The following is a 15328-nucleotide window of genomic DNA, read 5'->3' on the forward strand; positions in this document are numbered from 1 at the left end:
GAGTAATGTAACAGGGCCCCAGATCTACAGTTGTGTAGAGCGAACATGTACAATTTTCCATGTACACAACAGCTACACATTCATACCGAGGTTATAAAAATGGCCTGTTTTAAACAAGTAACCCTTAATACCTCAGTCACATTTGCTCTACGGCTGCCGTACGGTGAGTCGAAAACAACGGTTTCATTCATTTTTTATTCAAACCACCTTTACGTAGCTGATACAAAAAGTGTTAAAACAAATGGCTGTTTTTTACTTGCCGTACGGCCGCCGTAGAGCAAATACGACTGAGGTATTATTGTATCATAAATGGGTAGCCCTTTCCTCTCCTTCTTCAAGCTACTCTTTCTTCAACTCTTGAAGATTCTTGCAGCTACTGTCGGACATCATAGATGCAACAGGAAATTGATGTGGTTTGCTGATTTGGTTGAGTAAATCTATGATAGATGAGAATATCAGGTAGCGTACAGCTCAGCTATGATTCAACAAAAGTACCCAAGCACGACGATGATATCTCCTTCATCAACTGTTAGCTCTCCGACAAATATTTTCCTGATAAGGTAAAGAAAATTCAATAAATTTCATTACTACATTCAATATGTATAGACAACAATATCTGATTTAAATTACTTGCATAAGAGGAGCCTAAAGCAGATCTGACAATTTTCGTATAAAAAACCCAAACAAATAAAGCAATTCAGACAGACAAAAAACACCTAACAGAAACAAAAGGTGAGTTGGACAGAACTAATTTTTTAAACAATGTTGTTTTTATCAAAGATTTGGCAGGCCTCAACTCTTCCAATTCTTTACTTTGAAGAAAACAAAGTGAACAGCAAGATACTACTGAGGTAGTTGCCAGATTATCAGGTCATCCATATGCAATATACATGTACCTTGAATCTCTACATGACATTTATAAATTTCTATTCTTAAATCACAATTTGTTTTCTCATTTGCTATCTCAAGAGAATAGAAAGTAGGGTAAGCGATAAGGTACCTTGTAATGGTCAGAGCCAAGTCTCATCTACAAGTGGCCTTTGCACTTCCAATTTTCAAACTTCATTACAGAAATAAAAATGGATAATGCAGGAAATCCACTATGAAAAAGACATGTAAGGGCTTTATAGTGGCATTCCTGCTAAAAGACATAGCACAGACTTTTGACAAGGTACCTCATGCCTAGTTCTCACTGTCACGATTTTCACCACGATTCAAACAGCGTACTTAATTGTGGAGTAATCATAGTGATCTTGTCAGATCAGATCAGTTGTGGCATTCATATTGGTCGCTGAAAATTTTTGAATAGTTAAAATATGTTCGCGATCAGTTACGAAAGGACACTTGTGGCTTTTGTAAAGGATCACAGGACAGTGGGAACGAGGTATGAATTGACTTATTGTAATGACTTTGACCTACATTTTCATGAAATAAAGCAAGTGGATCCTCAGGGACAGACATTGCAACATACCTGTACAGAATCTTTTCTTGACTAATGACAATCTATAGAAGGTGTTAAGCAGTTCAATATCTGCGCCCGACAGCGTGGCGCCCTCACTGCTGAACTGTACTGCTAACGTAGCTGGTTTACTGGGCCCCTCTTCCAGCTCAAACCTCGCTCGTAACGTACCGGATTCACCGCCGGGCGGGATCTCGCCGATCTTCCAAAGAACTCTCTTGCTTTCTGATGACCTATATAAAAGAGATGAAAGAAAATTAGACAGGCAAGAGATTTTGTGTTAATGTTCTTTTTCTGCTCTCTTTCCAATCACTGCTCTCACTTTCTTCACTCTTTTTTTTTCTCTCCCTTTTAAAAAAATTTGTTTGCCCTTCTCTCAAATTTTTGCTCTCCCTCCTCCTCTCCTCCTTCCTCCTCCTCCTTCTCCCTCCCTTTCCTCCCCCTCCTCCTCCTTCCTACCCTTCCATCTCCCTACCCCTCCTCCTTTTTTCCTTCTATATCACCTTCTTCATCTCCTTGACAACTCCCCAATCACTGCTCCTCCCTCTTTCCTTTCTCCTACCCTCTATTCTCCTCCTTCTCTTTCTCTCTCACACATCTTCTCAATATTGTGTCTTGTATCTTATTAACAAAATAGGGAGCAGAAGGGTTAATCCAATAACACATAGCTCCGTAGACTTACCAATTTCATTATATAAAAAATAAAATTCAGAAGGGTTCCCCAAACTTACCACGTAGCTGGTGGCTTTGAATGCATGACTTTGACGCCTCCATCTACCGGTACAATGAGTGATACATTGGTAAGAGATTTGGCCTTGTCCATGGAGCTAGCGTTGTAGGCATAGTCCACCCTCAGGTCTGTGGTGGTGGCATCACACTTCCAGTAGCTGCACAGATGAAGGGGCGTTGACTTGCCTTCAGAGTCTGCTTTTACCTGGAGATGAAAGAGAGGGTGAAATCAATCATCATCGTCATCCATCTCCATCATCACCATTACAATTATCAGCAATATCATCATCATCGTGATTATCATGATCATGGATATTATCATCATCACTATTATCATCATCAACCGCCACTGTCATAAATATTATCATCCACCCATCAACATCACCATTACCATCAACACCATCAGTATCATCATCATCACCATCATCATCGTCGTCATTGTCAAGTTCATCACCACCACCGTCATCAAATATCTATCCCCCGATTCCTTACAAAGGAAAAGAAAGAAGAGAAGAGAAGTGAAAAGAGAAAAGAAGAGAAGAGACAAGATAATACAAGATGAGGAGATGTAGGAAAAGAGGTGAAGAGACGAGATAATACAAGACAAGGAGAGATGTGTTGAAAGAAGTGGAGAGACAAGATTATACAAGATGAGGAGAGATTTAGGAAAGAAGAGACGAGACAATACAAGACAAGAGGAGAGGAGATGTAGGGAACAAAAAAGAGAATAGAAGAGACAAGGGGAAAGGAAAGGAGAAGGATGGTAGAAAACAGAAGACAACAGAAGAAAGAAATAGAGGAAATGTAGACACGAAGATTAATGGTTCCCACTTACTTGATATTTCAGGATATCTACATTGAAGTATGATGCTGCAGCATTCTTCTCAACCTGATGGCGTAATAACGTTACAAGGTTGGACATGTTAAAGACATAGGCGGTGCTCTCACTCGTCGTCTGGGCAGCATCACTATGGAGACAAAAAAAGAATAAAGAGAATGATGATTATCTCAACTTAAGATTATATTTCGAAGGGTATTAATATCTTTTATCTCTATGGGTGTATATGAAAACATTGATGATAGCCTAGTAATACATAGTAAATACTGTTAAGTGAGTGAATGGTTGGTTTGAGTAGGTGAGTATTAAGGCCACCACACACCTTACGATTGTTCACGATCAGTTTTTGGAACAAATTGCATTTTGCTTCTTTTCTGAAAATGTGAATGGAACATATCATTTTGTTTAAGGTAAAAATTAATTGAAAGAATACGAATATAATCATTTTGAAAGATTGCATTATTTGGAGTAAAGGCCAAATTAGTTTCAAATCGTAGCCAATCATACGACTGCTATGACGTCATTACAACTAGATATTAAATTCGTTTTTATTCTAAGGATGATAGCATAGTCACAGATTTTAACATGGGTATTTGTAAAATGATTTTGAACATTACACAGTAAGATATTCCAAGTCTCAATATTAGCATCAAATTTTACGTTTTATTCCAAAATCAGGTCGCAGACCAATCGTAAGGTGTGCGGTAATTGAGTGGGCGAGGGAGAGAGGAAATAAGTAAGAAAAAGTGAGTGAAAAGGTAAATGAGAGAGTAAGTGAATGACAAGTGAGAGAGAGCAAATGAGTGAAAAGTGAGTGAGTTAGTGGCCATATGGAGAGTCAAAAACAAAAGTTGTAATCAAGTCATGACTCGAGTCCCCTACTAGTATTTCTATTCAAACTGTAGTGACTTGACCTGAGATGAACTCGTAAATGACCCATCTCCACCCAAAATTTAGTGGCTTGTTTCAACCGTGTCGATAACAGCTCTTTTGATAATTTTTGTGCTCAGCTAAATGTGACTGTAGCATAAGGCATAACAGAGTAAACATTACTACGTTGTATTACTAAAGATAAACTTACACTGATATGAGTTGTTTATTTGGGAGAACATCTAATCTATGAGTGTTCTTCACTCTGAAGGCAAGCATGGCGGGTTGGGGGTTAGAGGTCAACGCTTGAATGATGCCTGCTGGGAAGGATAACATCAGGTCACCAGTGATCTTCACCATACACCTGAAAACAGATTAAAATAGGAAATATTTTTCAATACAATAAATATGACATTTCAATATTTACTTCAAACTTTAAATCATATTTCAAAATAATGAGTAGAGTACAGCATATATATCTATAAAAAAAAGAAGAAAAGAATACAACAATACAAGTACATGAAAAATTCTAACTCCCACCGCCTAAAATAAGAGTTTTGTATCTTCATTAAATGTTGGAATCTTAAAGGAAACCAAAACCCAAGAAGAGAAGCAATCTTATTGAAAATAGTAAAATGAGACGAACCATTTAAAAAAAAGTTTCATCAAAATCGGTTATGAAATGAGCAAGTTATGGACGATTAAAAAGTCTTGTTGTACTTTCTATGTGGATCCTCAAATTGGCAAATGTGCTTCAAAATGGCTGATTTTGTGGACAACTCTCCATTTGTTTTGTACACATATTTTCAAATTTTCCCCTTTATTTTACATATTTCACATTATCACCTCCTGACCTTGACATATATGGTGTGGATTATATTTTCCCATGACATATGTTGTGCTCAGAAGGAGGCAAGATGCAATTTGAAAGATAATGAGGAAAATCTGAAAATTTGTGTACAAAACAAATGGAGAGTTGTCCACAAAATCAGCCATTTTGAAGCACGTTTGCCAATTTGAGGATCCACATAGAAAGTACAACAAGACTTTTTAATCGTCCATAACTTGCTTATTTCATAACCGATTTTGATGAAACTTTTTTTAAATTGTTCCTCTCATTTTACTCTTTCCAATAAGATTGCTTCTCTTCTTAGGTTTTGGTTTCTTAACATTCCCTGTTTGGCACTTCATATTCCAGTTGTTCATTAGTCATTATTACTTTGCACACAGTCTTGTGAAACACCCCCCACCTGGTTTTGAACCTTGGTCATGATTTTCAAGACCAATGCATTGTCAAATAAACAATCATGCTGTCTCTCTATCAGCAATTAATTTAACTACCTACACCTTTGCAAACCTACACTTTACGAGTTAAAAAAAAAACAACCTAATGTGGTGATGGAAGAAACTTATGAACAATTCCAAATATATTGTGGGTTCTCGAATCAGTCATATGCCTTGTATCTAATTGCAGATTTGTAATTGATTGTAAGAAATATACACTGATTTCCAACAGTTAAAAATGTATCTACCAATTGCAATATTGCAATAGAAATTTGCGATTGAATGCAAATATTTTCTTGAAACACCTCAGTTTACCAGCTTTGGGATCCTTACAAGAGTAGCTTGAATGCTTTTTCATTGGAGGTTTCGACTTACTTGAATTGGTCGTTGCCTTTGAAGTACGCATTGACAGATTCGGTGAAGGCGGCTGCTATAGGTATAGTATCATTCATTCCTAGTGTGAGGGGGCTGGGTCCCCTGGAACCCCCAACGACACCGTGGCTATTGAAAGGGGAGAGGCCGGAGAGGGATGAGTTGCTGTCTTGGCGGGGCAGGGCGGGGTTATCACCACTGCCTGGGGTAGGGGACTGAAATGTGAAAAAAAGATTTGAATAAATACATTGAACTTTCATAAACACAAGGCTTATATTTTGAATTAACAAGAATAGGCATAATCATCATCATCATAATCATCATCCTTTTCATCACTACCATAACCCCCAACATCATCTTCATCATCAACATAACCATCACTACCAACAACATTACAATTATAATCACAACCCCCACCACTAACAACACAATAACAATCATCATCACTACAACCACTATCAACAACACTATCAAAACCATCACAACCACCATTATTACCATTACTATCACTACTAGCACTATAACTGCCATCATTACCATCATCACCACCACTGTCATCACTATCATCATCATCTTCATAGTCGTCATTGTCGTCGTTATCATCATCATCACAATCATCATCATCACCATCACCACCACCACCATCATCATCATAGCTACCAACACCACCAGCACTACTTTGTTGAATGTGTTCACCATCATCATCACCATAATTATTTCTATCATCGCAAATAATATAATCATTATCACTATCATCATCATCATCATCTCCATCATCATTACTATCATCATCATCATCATCACTACCACCACCACCACCACCACATCATTACCACTTCTACAACCACAGCCATCATCATTTTAGTCACCACTATCATCATCATCATCATCATCATGACAGCTTCCACTGCCACCACCACCACCACCAACACTACTGTGACCACCAACATCCTTCCCCCATCCTTTATTCAACATCCTCCTTAACGTACCTGCATTCCACTATGAGGTCTTGATGGGGGTCTGGCAGGGATGTTGGGGATCTGGGAGGATGCTGCTGCAGCTGCTGCGAACGTGCTTCCTACGCTGTGTCTCTGCTTGGCCGGTAGGGCAGGGGGTAGCGCGTCACTCAACGTGGTGGGACTCTGGAGCAGATCTACTGGGATGGGAGGAAGTTTGGGAAATAAAGAGGTAGGAGGGTGGTGAGGGAAGAGCAGTAGGAGGAGGAGTGAAAGAGAGAGGGGGAAAATGATGAGGAAAGGAAGATGAAGATGAGAAGAGAGGGGGAAAGAAATCATAAGAAAGAAAGAGGGAGAGAGCGGAAGAGAAATGAATAGACAGAGAGGTAGATAGATAAATAAAATTGAAGAGTTGAGAAGAAAAGAGGTAATGGAATGGGGGGGGGGGGTGAGAAATAAAGCGGAAAAGAAAACAAAGAAATATTCATAAAATCCCATTTTCAATAGTATTCATCACATTTACATGCATATATATATATATATCCAACAGTATGACAGTCTCGTGAAATTTATGATGCCAAGAATCTCCTAGAAAATAATACTATTACTGCATGTTTCTATTATCATACAAACGCATGAAGAGCTTTGATGGACACAGGACACGATTACACATGTACTTACCTGAACATTAACCTAAAAGAAATGAATGCATATCTTGAAAGCTATTTATACACTTGCTCCAATATAGAAGTTAGTGAAAAGAAATGAAGATTGAGATTATAACGAGACAAGGAACAAGAACCATAAAAATGGAAGAAAATCAGCACATTCTACATTGGAATAAGTTCTTATTATATTTCGAAATCTTAATAGCATATAATCGTTGAAGTAGAGGATAACAAAAAAACAGGTGAAATTGCAACCCAAGACTCCATATAGAGTATTAAAGATACATGTACCTAAACCAGAGAGAATGTGTTATGGTCTTATGGACCTGTTTAATAAAACAATTAACCGTAACCTCCCCCCTCCCCCTCCTCCCGTAACATTGAAAACACATTGAAAAGCCTGATTCTGCCACTAATTTAACCCAAAGGGAAAGCTCTGGTAGAACATAAGTTTTCTATAATAAAAGGTTTTAAGCAACAGGGCCCAGGAAGTGTTTTATAAGCTAATGCAAAATCCATGCATCTGATTGGCTGAAAGCAAATTACTAGCCAGTGAAAATGACTCACAAAAATGCAGGGTATGTATCTGTCTCCTTTTGACCAACCTTTCTTTAAAGCTGAATTCATAATCAAACATTAAAAACATGAACGGTTTCAAATAAAAATAAAATGAAAAGCGATGTTTATTGATTACACATAATTTCATTCTTCTTTCCCCTAACTCTTCTTTTCTTGATAACAACATCACTTGGCACATTCAGTGGCCCCATGTTCCCCCTCCCCGAGTTTATTGCCTTACATCAGGAACTGACCTGCAGTTAACTCGGTAAGGATGCAATAAATTAATTAGAGACTAGACTGAATTAATCCGGAGTGTCTATAGGTTAGATCATGTATCTTGCGTACATGTATGTGTACTCAATGTTTAAGAGTACTACTTAAAGGAAAATGAAACCCTTAAAACAAGATAGCTTGAGCAAAAAACAGAAAAATCAAAGAAACAGATAAACAGAAGTTCGAGAAAAATTGAATGAATAATGAGACAGTTGTGAGCATTTAAAATTTAGATCATTATTGTAATGTAGATCCTCCAATTGGCAATGTGACAAAGATGTGTGATGTCACATGTGAACAATTTTCCCATTACTTTTCTATATATTTCATTTAAAATGCCTCTTTTGACACATCTATAAGCAGATCACATATTCTTTCTATAAGAGGGCATGTGATACAGATTTTCAAATAATAAATTATGGATAGTTTGTATCACCATACGAAAGAGCAAAAATTGACATTTTCAGGGTATTTCATAGTCCATCAAAGGGAAAGTTGTTCACATGTGACACCACACACATTTGTAGCATTGCCAATGGGAGGATCTCTATAGCATTAGTGATCGCAATATTCCAATGCTCATAACTTTCTCATTATTTTTCTCAAACTTGCTTTGATCTCATTCTACAGAAGTTAGCTTGTTCCAAAGTTTTCATTCCCCTTTAACCATCGTTCATGCCAGTATCAATTAAGTATGTAATATACTACATCAATGCAAGTACAAATATATGTGTGCTTGTGCATTTGTTTAATCAATTTTGTATAATTTTGTGAATGAATAACAATAGGGTAAAGGCTCTATGTGTCTTGTGCAAGTGTATGTATCCATATTTGTATCCATTTATAATACATCAACGAGTCTGTCAATATCATAACACTCCTAATATTTTGTTTGTAGGTGCAATGGTACTGTTGCTCCAGAAAACATTTTGCCTTCTTAAAGGATAAGTCCACCCCAACAAAACGAAGATTTGAATAAAAAGAGAAAAAAAACAAGCCAAACACTGAAAATTTCATCAAAATCGGATGTAAAAGAAGAGTCATGACATTTTAAAGTTTTGCTTAATTTCACAATCAGATATGCACATCCTGGTCGGTATACAAATGAGGAGACTGATGACGTCATCTACTCACTATTTCTTTTGTATTTTTTATATGAAATATTCTAATTTCCCCTCATTGTCAAGTGAAACAACAAGTAATTCCTCCCTGAACATGTGGAATTAGCATTGTTTAATACTATATGGTTCAGTTAACTTGGTTCTTATGCGTTACGCCGGGAGTACTGTCAAATCTGTAAAAAATGAAATACTGTGTAATTCAAACAATAAAACACAAAAGAAATAGTGAGTGATGGACATTGTCGACTAATTTGAATGACACTGAGTTGTGCATATCACTGTTTTGTGAGAAATAAGCGAAACTTTAAAATGCAATAACTTTATTTTACATCCGATTTTGATGAAATTTTCAGCTTAATGCTAGTTTGATTTTTCTCTAATTATCCAAATCAATATTTTTCTGGGGTGGACTTTACCTTTACACACAATATAAAAGCTTGTACTCTATGGCTGCTTGATCTCATGGCAATCCAACAAAAATTTAGATTCAAATAACAAATTGACTTCAAATAATGAAACTTAAAATCCTCACACATACTTATGAATTAAACATCTGGCTAAACGGAAGAAGTGGTACATAATTTATGTGTTCAGATTACTGGATGATGAAAAAACGAACAAAGATATAAAAACAGAAGCAAAAATAGTAAAGAGTAACAATAGTGATCAATTCACGGCAAACTAAATTATACATTGCATACGCAAAAAGGAACATGATTATACATTGCATATGCCAAAAGCTATATAAAGCTGTAACAAAAATAGTATTGTGCTATAGGGGAAGGCGGGGTAAGTTGAGCATAGGGGCAAGTTGAGCCACCAGCCCCAGGCCAATAATGAATGAGTCAGACATTGTGGTGGTGTCATGTATTGATGACCCATAGCATAACCCCTAACCCCACCACATTGTTTCCAACTTTGAAACAAAAAGTAGTTTTTCAGAGGGAAAAATATGAATTTCAGCCAAAAAAGTAAAAGAGTGTGAAATAGATAAGTGCTTTATAAACACACACGTCTTTACATATAATAAAGACATGATAACAACATTATTAGTCGAGGTATGGATCTTCATTCTTGTCATAGTCTTTTATATGATGGATGCATAATAAATGTGTGGATACAAAATTATCGCACTAAGTTCGGACTGGGGTAAGTTGAGCCAAACAGCATGGGGCAAGTTGAGCCATGGTAATTCCTATGGTAATGTATCTTAAAAAAAAAAACAAACCATAAAAATCGATTGAAATGCAGGCTGTAAGGAGCAAATTTACATGACTGCTCTTTTCCTTTTACAGGATGTTAGTATTTATAGAGAATTAGCAAGTGAAAAGACTTTAAACAAAAAATTGACATGCTGATTCTCCCCCATACATTTTGTACATAGTTTTTGTGGCTCAACTTACCCCAGAAGGTGGCTCAAACTTACCCCATATATGGGGCAAGTTGAGCCATTTGACATCGTTTTTTTCAAAGGTCACAATGACTTTCAGTGTGGGGATAGAAAGTTATATATAGGTGGAAAATATTTCAGAAGAATTAAATTTCAAGGCAAGGTACTTATTTCGACAAGATTATTAATCATATCAATTCTAACATGCAAAAAGCAAAAACTGTCACAACTTACCCCGCCTTCCCCTACTGTTGGGAACTCAATCAAACCAAAATCACATTTATAATGATGTTATTTAAATTTATGTTGAGCTTATACTTCTTCTTTTTAGACAAAGTGATTCTAAACACACCTTTTCGAGAAAGTATCCAACTGTGTTTTGAACTAATGCATATCAAAATCATATTTTTTGCCTAAAACCAGGAACACGCACACTCAGAGACTCACTTGATTGTTTACCCCCCCCCCCCTTTTTTTTAACTGTGTTCACCTACATGTATTAACCTATGTGAATATGATACATGAAATAAACCATTGAAAATATTAAAATACACTATGTAATTGATACTCAAAGCTAATAACTGAAATATATCATCCCTGTCAGTAATGAATACCTGTGTTAACATAATGATTGCAAATTTATATGAAAATCAATGAACTGGCTTGCAACACAATAAATAGAGGGGGAAAACTCATAGAAATGTAAATTATCAATATATTCTACAATAAGAAGGAACCAAAACTGTTAGTCCTGAAACAATGGCATGATAAAGAAATTGTAACAGGGAATTTTAGATAATCAGTGCAACTTCTGTATTTGCAAAAACATAAATATTTAATTTTCTCGATTAATCTCACTGTCATCAGACAATGATAGTGAAATCACTTTTTCAATGATAAAGAGATTGAGATTTGGTTTAAAAATTAATCAAGAATGTATGAAAATAATGAGGGGGAGATTTCTGCTAAATAAATATCTCTATATAAGTTGGGGGCATTTTTCCAATCCAGAGAATAATTTCCCTGGTATCATATTAAATTTGCTATGGATTATTTCAATGCATAATGTAATTGTGTTAGATGAATAATAATAACAGTATATTTACCCAGGGTAGCAACTTCAGTTCAAAAACTTGTACAAAATTTATCTAAAAATAAATGTAACTTACAAATCTTTTTTTTAAACAGAATTTGCCCAAACATTCAATCATACAATCCTATTATTTTCAACTGAGATGTCAAATCAGAGCAGATTTCTCAAAGTGATTTATTAACTAATTTTATGATTCAAATCAAAATGGAATTCAATCAAATGATGGATTAATTTTTAATCTCAATTTAGCTACACATAAATGATCTATTGAGTGTCATGAAGATGTATACTAAACCAACAATAAGACCCAAAACTTCAAATATATTACATTTCTACTAAATTTATCATATTCATTTTTAAAGGGTTTTTCTTCTTACATTTTCATTTCTTTTCTCTTGTTTTCTTTGTTCCCTTTTTCTATTATCTCTGTTTTCTGCTCTATCATATCCATGGATCTGTTCCCTCTTCCCCCTTCCTATTTTTTTAATACTATATGATTATTGTAAATCTATTATTTTATTTGCATGAAACTTGTGTAATATTTGATCCAGCCATTATGGGTGTAAGAAATGAAATATACACAAATAAATGAAAAACAAGTACCATTATAATTATAATTGGAAGAAAAAATAAAGAGCAGATATGTTAAGATGTTAGTCAGCTCATTAACATAATACAGTATACATTCAACCTAAATATGCAAGACCCACTGAGTACCAATACAAAATATAGAGAGAAGGATAAAACTGAATACAAATTGAATATGTTGATCAAGATAAATGGAACACTATATGAAATCATAATCACTACAGGCTACTGCATACAATCCATGATACAGTAAAGTGATTTTCCGTTCCAACAGTGGTCTTTTCTATTTCTGAAAACCGGCCATTCCATTTCAAACTTGATAAAACATGAAAATTCTATGTTGTCACAGACACTGTTCTCACTACGTTCCTAAAACTAGTTTACTGGAAACTAGTTTAACGGAAACTAGTTTTAACGCCCAGTGAGAAGAGTCGAAGCAGTCTTGGAAGCAATCTTCCAAACCAGTTTGGAAAACCACCTCACGATGTAGTTTTGAAGATCGCTTTGCCTCGTTAAACTGGTTTTAGCGTAAGTGAGGACACAACCATTCTTTGGGAAGCGATCTTCGCACATTTTGAGCGGGCTACTCCACACGACAGGTGTAGAATGCCTACGCTGCGGTTTCGAATTTCACGCAAAAAGTGTCACCCCACTGAGGACATTTCCATAGCAACAAGATCGCTTTATGTGAAGTGATTTGAAGACCACTTTCATGTGATCAAGTGGGAACGCTAGCAAAGGGGTCTTCCAAACTGGTTTCCTGAATCCATTTCCAATAAACTAATTTTAGAAAGCGTAATGAGAAGGGCCTCATAGAAAATACATACAGAGCAAAAGCATGATTTCCATTTGCAAAGGTCACTTCAATGAATTTTCACATGAAAAATAAAGAATCAACATGGATATTACATTTTGTATTACTGGTAAACAGAAAAACATGTGCATAGTCCCAAGTAATATAGGAAGTATATATATTGAATCCGCGCAACATGCATCCATCTACAATTAAGATTATTGTGAGTATATAGAATCAAACTACATATAATTACACAGTGTTCCTTACTTGACGTGTGCGATCGCGGCCGAGGTACGATATCGCGAGAATATCTGAAAATGCCTTATGAGAAATAAGAACAAGGGCACACAGGTTCAGACAGGCGTAAAACATGACCAATATCAATCTGCATTCATTTGAATACAAATATTGTCATGCTGAAAATGATTGCTATCTACATGTAAGTGAAAAGGAAGGAAATTCTTTTGTGGATGACAATTTCTGCAAATAGGCCGATTTTAAGATTAATGACTAAAAAGAAGAAGGAAGAGAAGAGGATAAGAAGCAGAGGAGAAGTAGAAGAAGAAGAAGAGGAGGAGAAAGAAGAGGAAGAAGAGGAGAGAAAGAAGAAGATGAAGAAGAGGAGAAAAAGAAGAAGGCAGGAGAAGGGGAAAGGGGAGGAGATATTGATGATAGCATAGATCACAGATTTTGCATACACTCAAAAGAAATCTTACACGTCAATTTTCATCGTGCATTCTCAATACACAAGAGAATAAGATATAACTATTCTAGTTTTGTACAATTCAAGAATTACAAGTACATAGTTATCAAATGATAGATATTTTCTCAAATTAATAAATGTCTTGTTTTCACACAACAACGATGACTGATGTACTTTGCATCTTTTAAAACTTCAAAAGTCAATATAGTGAATAAAATACTACACGATTTATTACTGCAGGGACATGAAATGAAATTGCAAACAATAAATGGAATACAAATGCTGTGAAAAAGAAGTTGATTGAATATTGCTTTAAGAAAAGAAATTTACCACATCTTGAAAATATATAAACAGAAGATACACACAAAACAATTGCAATTAATATCAACTTTCATTATCATAAAACAAAAACAATTCAAAGTCAACAAGCAACATATTTTAGAAATTAAGCAGCTACTTATAGAATGACATCAAAGACAGCACTTTACACAAAAAGGCTAGGATTTTTTTTCCTCATATATTTCTAAAAACACAAACACAAACTTACAGATGAATGGTTTACAAAATGTTCACACAATATCGATACAAAACTTAAAATGTGGATTCCCATTTTCCAGCACCATCTAAAAATCTAAGCCATAATGTGGCAGGAAGTACATGATGGACAATGAATATTAACATTCAGACAATTAGAAATAACAATGTGATGACAGGTGATTTCAAACAGAAATAATGTTGAAAAGATTTTGTGTAAAAATCTAAGATTAATCTTTCTGATTATTCTGTTTTTACTAAGTTTCTAGAGAAAAAAATATTTTAGCATGAAATTACTCTAGGCATTAGGGGCAGGGTGACCAGATTTGCCGAGTGGAAATACGGGACATTTTGAGGTCAGATCAGTGGCATAATAAGCCAAATGTATTCATGGGATTATATATGACGTACAAAGGAAAATTTCTTATTTTGACATTTTCAATACAATGATCAAATTTTGTGATAAATTTTGGCATATTATAAATAAAAACAATATCATAAATCCCCTTTGTTCCTTTTATTCCTACCATGCATATGAGAAAAAAAATGTAAAGATTGAATATTCTCACATAAATGTTTTCAAAACCGTGAAATACGGGACAAAACAGCCTCCCAAGCAGGGTCACAAGGGATGTAGGACAAATTGTTTGCTTTTCACACTGCACTTTTTTCCCTTAACCCTGAGAAATTGGTGGGGCTAAGGGGGGTCTTAGCCCCACCAATTTCCCACTTCACCAAGCTTAGCCCACTTCGTTTTCACACTACGTTTTAGCAAAGTGGGCTAGCACGGTAAATAGTATGGTACTATCTGGCCCTGCAAAAAAGCAGGGTTAGCCGGCTTAGCACCACAATTGCGGTGCAAAGAGATGCAGTGTGAAAACGAAACAGGGCCAAGGAAAGTGGGGCTAAGCATTAGCCAATCACAGGAGTCGAATTGCACGTTAATAATGCTCTGTTAGTAAAATCATCAATATTCATGAGCTGAGAGATAGTCCGGGGTTAAGGCATTAACCCCGGCTGAGCAGATAGTATGTGGTTAAGAAAGACAGTATGAATCGACATAAAGATAGTATGGGGTTAAGGATGGTATGGG

General features: G+C 35.7%; 1 protein-coding gene across 2 annotated transcripts in view; it reads right to left on the bottom strand.

Annotated features, from left to right (window-relative positions):
* Window positions 1-235: 235 nt before the first annotated feature.
* LOC121423622 (F-BAR domain only protein 2-like) overlaps window positions 236-15328 on the bottom strand; it is a 108247-nt gene continuing 93154 nt past the window's right edge. Inside the window, exons 20-27 of one of the 2 annotated variants that reach the window (XM_041619011.1) lie at window positions 13266-13319; window positions 6542-6705; window positions 5556-5767; window positions 4108-4260; window positions 3024-3156; window positions 2191-2393; window positions 1472-1692; window positions 236-552 (exon numbers count right to left, since the gene is read on the bottom strand). In XM_041619011.1, coding sequence (XP_041474945.1) covers window positions 530-552; window positions 1472-1692; window positions 2191-2393; window positions 3024-3156; window positions 4108-4260; window positions 5556-5767; window positions 6542-6705; window positions 13266-13319 — 1163 coding nt within the window. In that variant the 3' untranslated portion in view covers window positions 236-529. The remainder of the gene's footprint in view (window positions 553-1471; window positions 1693-2190; window positions 2394-3023; window positions 3157-4107; window positions 4261-5555; window positions 5768-6541; window positions 6706-13265; window positions 13320-15328) is intronic. The other variant, XM_041619012.1, reaches the window with a different exon arrangement.

This window comes from Lytechinus variegatus, chromosome 11, assembly GCF_018143015.1.
Source record: "Lytechinus variegatus isolate NC3 chromosome 11, Lvar_3.0, whole genome shotgun sequence".
NCBI lineage: Eukaryota > Metazoa > Echinodermata > Echinoidea > Temnopleuroida > Toxopneustidae > Lytechinus > Lytechinus variegatus.